General features: G+C 40.5%; 1 protein-coding gene across 1 annotated transcript; it reads right to left on the reverse strand.

The window, feature by feature from the left end:
• Positions 1–8,681, reverse strand: LOC114252671 (uncharacterized). Its single transcript, XM_028187249.2, has 5 exons — positions 8,543–8,681; positions 5,911–6,034; positions 3,845–3,930; positions 2,528–2,675; positions 1–1,379 (listed from the first exon to the last, which is right to left on the reverse strand). Exons 2-5 carry the CDS (start codon positions 6,022–6,024, stop codon positions 924–926), a joined length of 804 nt encoding a protein of 267 aa, XP_028043050.2. The 5' UTR covers positions 6,025–6,034; positions 8,543–8,681; the 3' UTR covers positions 1–923.
• Positions 8,682–9,736: the final 1,055 nt, after the last annotated feature.

Consider the following 9,736-nt stretch of genomic DNA (forward strand, 5'->3'; position numbering starts at 1 on the left):
TATCATTCAAAGTTTTATTTCTCCTCGTGGAAACAATTCGAAAATTTCTATTTACAAAATCACAAAAGACGCACCCGGCTACTCAATAAAAGTAAATTATACAATAAAATTATTACTAAGAGAAATTGGCACATATCCGCTAAATGAACTTGCAGTATCAATGACAGTAACACAAGCTAATGTCTTCAAAGGTTCATCACAGTGGTCCAACGAATGGGTTCTGGTGTACAATTGCTTACGGACGCAGAGTCAACACCGCGCTACCTAGAAATATTGTGGATCTTATTTGAAAAATGACAAATCTATGAAATCTTCTTGTTCCAATCGTGCTCCTCACTTATGAGGTTCATGACAACCTACATCCATGAATATCGCCCTCGCGATGTTGTACCATCTCGTCCGGTCTTCGACTACTTAGAGAGCATTGTACAGGTTAGAATTTAGGGTAGGGCGGATCTGATCAGACCAACCCTGCCTTGTCAACCAACCAGATCTTTGTCCTTTCGCTTTGCCAGTAACCACCACTTTTTCAAGATTGTCTTTGTCTTTTCTGGTGATGTGTCCGAAGTACTCTAGGATTCGCTTATGGCACGTATGAAAAGGCCCAGCTTTGACTTTGAAGTAAGCAGAGATAACTAATTATTGTTGCCATTGAATCCCATTCTTCTTCTCTCTAACGTTTTCCCGTTGTAATGCCAGAATCCGCATTCATACTTAAACTCCTCCACTTTACCCGGTCTTCAACAAATTGTAGATTGCCATTAAGTCCCATAATTTAAAAAAAAAAAGATCCGTTGCTACGATTTTTGGATGTTATTGGTAGCCATCTGCGTCACACATATAACCCATTAATTGGCCACAGCCGAGTGGTATTTGGAGAGTTGTCCTTTGATAATCCATCAGCATTATGTCCACCAATCGACTCAAGCGTCAGCCCTAAACCTGAAACTGCCTCGGTTCAGTTTTCTGCCCACTCGTCGCTCCAAAGCTATCGGCCCCTCGGCTTCTTCATCAGAAACAGCTGCTCCTTCCTCAAGCCCGAGTTCCTCAGGTATTTCTGGACTATCTGGTATATCATCAGTGTGCTGCTCAGCGAATTCAATTAGCTTCTGTCTCAAGTCATCGTTGACGACCTCTTTCATGAGGCTTTCAATGATCAGGCTCTGTTTCCGTTTGTTCGGTGTCCTCCTCTGGTTGGTAGCAGGTAAGGTTTCGGTTTCCTTCTGTTGACTGCTGGTTTTCGTTGGTTGTTGGGCGTTGACAGGCGGCTGCTCTTCAGTTTTGTTCGGCACCTTCCCTATTTCCTCGTTTAGATCGTAATATAACACAGAATCCTCGCATTCGATCGCGTCTCTGGGTCTGGTGCAAGTTAGAACTTCCTGAAAATGGAAATTGGATAGGAAATTTAGTTTATTTAGTACATGAAAAGTCGGATTAATCACAGACAAAATGACGGAAATCGCCTTAGATGGTATGGCCATATCATGAGACGCGACGAAGATCATGTGGTGAGGGTTGCATTGGGCTTGCCATGAGACGGATGAACTCAGAAGCAGCTCTGCTACCAATCATCATCACCAGCCCACGGTCGTCCACTGCTGGACATAGGTCTCTTCCAATCCACACCGATTTGCTACCAAGGCAATGTTCAATAGTCCTCAAAAGCACTATTGGCTCGCAATATAAGATAAGCTTACCACCTTAAAAAATGTCCATTATAGTGATCTTGGCTAATAAGTTTGTGTAGTTTTGAGTTTGAGTAGTTTTATAATTCATAAACACGTAAGGACATCGTTCGAAAGACACATTTAGAATGAAGATAAAGTAAGTCGAAAACTCTTTCGTCTTAGATAACAATAAACAGCTTCCTGACTGTGTTCTTTAGATACCTTTTTGCTTATCTTAAGTTAAACTGCTCCCGTGAAATATGCTGTTAAAATTATTTTTGAACGTTATTCGTGTTATTGGTTGCAAGTGACGGACCTTAAGGTAATTATCAGACGCGCCAAATCTGAAGCCATGAAATCTTAACTTACTAATGCATATATGAAGGAGCTCACGGCCCGTCTGGTGCTATATGGTCATAGTAGTCCGTGGACAGCACAATGTGAATGCCGCTTGGACAGTTAAAGTCTCTATAAGATAGCATAAGGGCCGTCAAACCCTTGGAACCTGAGCGGTATAAGCAGGATGGCGGTACCTACCCGTACGGGCTTACAAAACGCCTTACCATGCTTACTGGTGGTAGGACCTCTTGTGAGTCCACACGGGTAAGTACCACCACCCTGCCTATTTCTGCCGTGAAGCAGTAATGCGCTTCGGTTTGAAGTGTGGGGCAGCCGTTGTAACTATACTGAAGTCTTAGAACTATTATCTCAAGGTGGGTGGCGGCATTTACGTTGTAGATGTCTATGGGCTACGGTAGCCACTTAACACCAGGTGGGCTGTGAGCTCATCCACCCATCTAAGCAATAAACAAAAATAAGTAGGTAATTCTTGTCACTAAATCTCATATAGATCCCCATACCTGATTGAACACAGTTTCGGATGGACAAATAAAACTGTATCTGTAAGTGACGGCTCGTCCAGACGGGGTCTGAGTCGGTAGACACACGTGGAACACTTGACAGTCATTGTCAATGTCAGCATAATAACCATAGGTACGGTTCTCGCAACTGTAATTAATAAAAGTTTCGTTGAATCTAAGGCCAAGGATTTTAGAGGGTGTGTCTGGTTAATAATCAACGAATGCCCACTGATTTTCTCGCCAGATCTTCTCAGTGGGTCGCGTTTCCGATCCGGTGGTAGATTCTGCGAAGCACTGCTCTTGCTAGGGCCAGTGTTAGCAATACTCCCGGTTTGAGACCCGTGAGCTCATCTACTAGCTCGGTGAATCTAGAATAACCCCTCGAGGTTACTAGAATAGGTAGGAAAATAACTAATACTATGGGCCTAATATCCCAAATCTGCTGAATCTTCCCACAACACATATGCGTTGAAGGCCCAGTAATGGAACAAATAAATAAATAACTGGGAACAAATCATGCACGGTCATCCGGCCCTAAATTAGGATACCCTGTGCTATGGGCACCAGTGACTGACATATACAGTATTTTTTAAGGGATTTTATGACCTGGTAACTAAGACATTTCAGTCATGGCTTATTTTAATTGATATTCTTATTTTTACATATACGTTTAAATATTGACATATATAAATATAAATAAATAAATATTTTACTAACAATCACGCCACGTTAAGTGGTCCCGTGATAAGTTCGTAAAGAACTTGTGTTACAGGTACCAGATAACGGAAATAAATGTAAGATTTTTATTATACACATACATATATTTAATATACATCCATAACCCTGGAAAATACATTTATATTTATCATACAAATATCTTCCCTTGGCGGGATTCGAACCCGCGACCCCCTTGTGTAGTGACCATGTCACTTACCACTACACCAGACGGACGTTAATTTATATATTATATAGTTAATAAACATCCAGACAAGGAGCCAAGAAATATGTTCGTCACACTAATGCCTGCCCAATGTGGGAATCGAATCCACGACCCTACAACAGTCAGGGACGCTAACTTCTGCACCGCCGTGTCAGTCAAAATTCTTCGAGCCGGAAAAAGGCATGGCGGTCCCCACATCTGAGAACTTATACCTTAACACCATTCATAGCAGATTGGCGATCATAGTACACAGGTACGCTATTGCCAAATTCTCTTTTAAATCTCTTCCAAGAAAGGAGATGGGCTGATGCTGTTCCACGCCGACACCACACAGCCAAGTCATTGGTTGCGCTAAAGAAATTAATATTCCACATTACCTAAAGGTATCGGTGATGTTCTCTCGGATAGAGGTGGCGTTCGCTGGCAAGTTCAAAGTATCAGCTTTTGTTTGATTCGCCATGTCCTGTGAACATATTCAATAGATTTGAAAAACTGTGAATTTTAATACTAATAAACCTAACTTGAGCTGAAAGAGACAAACAATTATGGTCGATTCAATATTATCTGTGTGATTGTAATTTTTTGTAAAAAAAATTCAATGTTACCTAGAAAATTTTTTTAAAATAAATCTATCCTAATATATAAATCTACAATGGTTTTTACGGATGTTCCGTTATAACTACTGAACCGTGCATTCGATTGACTTGAAACTTGGTATCCATGTAGAAAATACATGTACTTAATGGATAGCCTAATATTTATATGAGTGTTGGACTCCCTACACCAGTTGCGGGGGCGTTGATGATGAGAATCTTTGTGGGGGTGAGAAATAATAATGTTAATTTTAAATGCCCAACGAAGCGGACGGGTACAGCTAGTTTAATATAAAATTAGAAAATATTATTATAGAGTGTGTAATAAAACATTTTGTTAACACACAAAATTTATCGGCGTCGACTTGAATCGATTAGTTCGACCAAGTTGCCAATCTTATTAGCTACATATTAATCTTTAAATGATTCAAGAATACAATTCCAATAAAATAGAAATGATATAGCCGCTGTTGGCAGTTTCCACAGCCCGAACTATAAGCGCTTGGAGCTCCAAAGTCATTGGAACCGAAAGCGGATAAAAGTTTTTGACGGTTTATTAAAACCGACACAATTGGCCTCAATAGCTTTTCCCTACCTGATCGTTGGTAGACTAAGGGGCTTTTTTTGGACTGCGGACCCAAAAGGAATTTAGGGCTCTACCCACTAGGCGCTTGCATAGGTCAGAATCCGGACAGAGCAGGGGAACTCCCGCTATCAATAGCTACAACGATATCCCGCTGGATCAGAATCAGCCTGCCGGGTCGGAACGCGATACACTGCTGACTGAGCTACTCATTAACAGTACGTCCAGTGATGGCAGCGACGACAGCATTGCGGACTTTTTTTTTTCCTACCTAAGCTGAGAGCCTTGAGGGGCTATATCAGCATAACCTTAACTAGTAGGTCACGGGGCTCAAACCTGACGACGTTTCTAACACGAACCCTAGCAAGAGCAGTGCTTCGCAGAATGTACCACCGGATCGGAAACGCGACCCACTGAGAAGATCCGGCGAGAAACTCAGTGGGCTGTGTCTGAGGGTTAATTTACTCGTCGAGCCCTTCGTCGCAAGCGACGGATTCGACGAGAACGATGACCGGTACTTGAGGTACCTAAAAGCACCGTTAGTGGATCGGGAGAATCCGAAATGACGTGTTTGGGGCGACGTAGACTGCTTTCCATTCTGTCCGCAGGATCGGGAATGATGCGGACTGCAGTGGCCATTGCGTCTTCCCTTCCTCCTGGTACCAGCGCGCTAGAGTCACGGTAGCTTTTGGCCCAGCCTCCACCGCATCAGATCGCCCCATAACCACCACCGAGAAGATACTGTCTCTTCTCAGTCTAAGGGACCATTTCAACTAAGCTTGGTAGATGAGCTCACGCATCTCAACCTGGGAGGACTTGTTAATACAAGCCCTAGCAAGGGCAGTGCTTCGCTGAATCTACCAAAGGATCGGAATCGCAACCCACTGTGAAGATCTAACGAGAAACTCAGTGGGCTGTGTCTATGGGTGGTTTGCACCACGAGAACGCTGACAATCTCAATAGCGACAATAGCGAATTCAACATTATTTATCTTACACTAGCTGACCCGGCAGACTCGTAGTGCCTCAATCGATAAATAAAAGACCTAAACTTTTGTATAAAATAAAGATAAATATTTAATTCCGAGCACTTTCATAATTATCTACCTTTTAAACCTTCCCTGGACTTCCACAAATAATTCAAGACCAAAATTAGCCAAATCGGTCCAGCCGTTCTCGAGTTTTAGCGAGACTAACGAACAGCAATTCATTTTTATATATTTATATATATGATTATATGATTTAAAACCGTACAATTATCGACTTACCCTCAATATTTTGAGCATGATGTTTGTGTCAGCTTCCACATCTATTTCGTCGTAAGACATCACGAGGCCTCCGCACATTAATATCAATATTAAATTCGAAATAATTTTATCCATGTTCGCAGACCTGGAAAATTTATATTGTATATAGTGTTTTGTCTGTTGTATACGCAAAGGTTAATCAAACAGTAGCTTTTTTAGGAGCCCATAGACATCTACAACGATGCGCCACCCACCTTGAGATATAAGTTCTAAGGTCTCAAGTATACTTACAACGGCTGCTCCACCCTTCGAACCGAAACGCATTACTGCTTCACGGCAGAAATAGGCAGGGCGGTAGTACCTACCCGCGCGGACTCACAAGACGTCCTACCACCAGTAATTACGCGAATTATAATTTTGCGGGTTTGGTTTTTATTACACGATGTTATTCCTTCACCGTGGAAGTCAATCGCGAACATTGTTAACGTGTTTTTAAAATACTTCAAATAACAATTCTCAGTTCGACTGTATATTTGTGAACCTATAAAAGCTTTTGTTTCTCTTTTATTACTTAGATCTGTTGGCTACTGAATAGTAACGGGAACCCGTAGACATTAACAACGTAAATTATATCATAGACATTGAGACATGAGTACTAAGTAGGTTCTAGGGTACAACGGCTGCCCCACCCTTCAAAAGCATTACTGTTTTGAGGCAGAAACAGGCAGGGTGGTGGCACCTATCCATGCAGACTAAGAAGCCGTCCTATCACCTGTAACTTGCGTCTGAATATCGATACAGACAACAGTCTTCCAATTTTTGTATGTATTTTAGAAGTCAATGATCTCTCGCACATAGAAATAACATATCGAGCGATGAAAGGGTATTTAGTTTAAGCTATATTTATCTTTGTAATTAAAGATGCGTTTTATTTATTATCAGCATCAACACTTCGATGTTTTTAATATAATTGAACTTCAATTAAGTTTACCCCACTCAATTAATTAGCTGAAAAAGATTTTTGTTAAAATATTTCTTCCAAATTTTAACATTTTAAATGGCTCTCATCTTTACTAATATTATTAAGAGGAAAGATTTGTTTGTTTGTTTGTATTGAATAGGCTCCGAAACTACTGAACCGATTTGAAAAAATCTTTCACTGTTTAGAAGCTACACTATTCCCGAGTGACATAAGCTATAATCTTACTAAAATACCAATAATGTAACCCACGGTGTAAAAAAATTACCCAAAATATTCTTTACATCGCGTGCCCTGCGAAAACTATTGATGATAGTATAAAATAATGTACTACGACTTTGTACAGCACATTATTATTTATAAAAAGTGTCGCGACAGCATATGTCTAACTATTATAATTATGTCTCAATAAGTGTTCCTTTATTTAAAAAAATAAAACAACGTCAAATGTCGTTGAAATTTTTTGTTAAAGACCCGAGCGGAGCCGGAGCCGGCCGCTGGACGAAATAGCTTTTCACATCTCGATATAAAGACAATAAACCAGGCGAGATTAAATTGTTAAAATGGTTTTAATCAAGTCCTAAAACTAACGGAAACCATAGGAGTATAGCATAAATTCCACTGGTGGTGGGACCTCTTCTGAGTTCACGCGGGTAGGTACCACCACCCTGCCAGATGCGTTTTATTTGGTATTAGCGAGCCGCCCTAGCTCCGCTTCGGAAACTGTAATTTATTATTGATTTCTCCACTATTTAATGGATGTTATTATACATATAAACCTTCCTCTTCAATCACTCTATTTATTAAAAAAAACCGCATCAAAATCCGCTGCGTAGTTTTAAAGATTTAAGCATACATAGGGACAGACAGATATAGGGACAGAGAAAACGACTTTGTTTTAAACTATGTAGTGATCAGTATCAACAGTTCGATGTTTTTAATTGAACTTCAACTAAGCTTACTATAGCTGAAGAAGGTTTTTTTTGTTATGATATTTTTTCCAAAATTATGAACTTTACAGGAGTCTCCTGTGAAGTTGTGAAAATGTCGCATAAACCAACCCTTTCACCCCGCTATATAATAACTAACAATAACAATATCTTAACGCTGAGCCCGTTTGACTTACAAAGTCCCATTTTCACGTTATCAATTTTCGTGTTTTACTATTCATCAAACATCATGTAACTATACTGAGGCCTTAGAACTCACATCTCAAGGTGGGTGACGCATTTACGTTGTAGATGTCTATGGGCTCCACTGACCAGTTAACACCAGGTGGGCTGTGAACTCGTCCACCCGTCTAAGCAATAAAAAAAAGTATCATCATTGTCATGCCCTTCTCCCAGTCACGTGGGGTCGGCGCAACATGTTTTCTCCTTCCATACTCCTCTATCATATAATATTTCTTCGCTCACTCCCCTCTTGCACATATCGTCTTTATTATTATTGATTGAGCGACATCATAAAAACTATAGATCTTTCGCTCCCCACGACGGACTCCTGCGCAAAAGCCAGGTCGGGGTATTGAGGGGTGATTTTGCGATCAAAACTATACATAAAATCTATGAGTAAGTTTTAATTACACACTAATATTGTCTAGTGGAATTTTTCTTAGAAATTTTAGAACACAGTATTTCGTTTGTTTTTTTTTAAACTAAATTAAAATTGACTCACCAGTGTGCGACGAACACAAAATAATTAAAACACAAAAGTAGCGTTAGAAAAAAATATATAAATAAATAAAGTAATCACAATTGTTTAAAATCTAAACTAGGATTTTATGTACTTCTGCTTTCCGCCGAAGGCTCGACAGTGCGAAATTTAACATGTCAGATCACTCTTTTATAAACGCGCGGATCATCAACCCGACCGGCATGCGAATTCGCAACACGACAGGTACCGTTTGCAGAACAAATCCGGAAAAACATTAGAGCGAACACGTTATTGAAGGCACTTTAACTATTTCATATGTTTCGTGAAGTACAAGATATGCGATTAACGAAGAATCACAGCAAAATGTATTTATTTAATGTATTTATTGGGTTTAAGGTGAAGGGAAGATCTTTCGCCGAGCGAGTGATATTGCTCGGTAGACCGACGCTCCGAATGTTGTTCAGAACTTGTATATAAGCAACCTTATCTTGTAATTGTCGTAAGCGAGATTCAGGCATCTGTCAAATATCTTGTGTTGTATGATAGTTACCGCTACATTCTTTTTTTTCATCTTCAGCCCCTTTGTTGCACTGTAATGTTCGATAATCCATTCTTCCTATTGATCCTCATCCTCATCAACATTCTCCTCACCACCCCGACTTCCTCATCTGTCCCCCGTGCCATACGTCTTTCGGTCTTCCTCAATGACTCCGTAATGTAATCCAGGGGGCTATTACTTTTTTTTTTATTGCTAGATGGGTAGACGGGCTCACAGCCCATCTGATGTGAAGTGGTTACTAGAGCCCATAGACATCTACGACGTAAATGCGCCACCCATCTTGAGATATAAGTTCTAAGGTCTCAGTATAGTTACAATGGCTGCCCCACCCTTCAAACCGAAACGCACTACTGCTTCACGATAAAAATAGGCAGGGTGGTGGTACCTACCCGTGCGGACTCACAAGAGGTTCTACCACCAGTAAAAAAACTTACTAGCTATTTATTACTATATAGGCGTTAACACCTCCTGTTAAGGCTTAGTTTCGCGTTTTTTATTGTCACCATATCATTCCTGACGTATCAAATCACGAAAGACTAATTAGTCTTCCGTTAAAGTCACTTTAATTAGTTAACCCATAGATACAGACCACTGAGCTTCTCGCCGAATCTGCTCAGTAGGCCGCGTTTCCGATCCGGTGGTAAATTCTGCGAAGC

Source organism: Bombyx mandarina, chromosome 02 (genome assembly GCF_030267445.1).
Source record: "Bombyx mandarina strain Sakado chromosome 02, ASM3026744v2".
NCBI classification, from domain to species: domain Eukaryota; kingdom Metazoa; phylum Arthropoda; class Insecta; order Lepidoptera; family Bombycidae; genus Bombyx; species Bombyx mandarina.

Bases quoted from the DNA above. Each gene is read 5' to 3' on its own strand.
- LOC114252671 (XM_028187249.2), bottom strand. From the start codon at position 6,024: ATGGATAAAATTATTTCGAATTTAATATTGATATTAATGTGCGGAGGC. The intron at 3,931-5,910 runs GTAAGTCGATAA...ATATGTTCACAG, and splicing joins TCATGCTCAAAATATTGAGG to GACATGGCGAATCAAACAAA. The intron at 1,380-2,527 runs GTATGGGGATCT...TTCCATTTTCAG, and splicing joins CCGAAACTGTGTTCAATCAG to GAAGTTCTAACTTGCACCAG.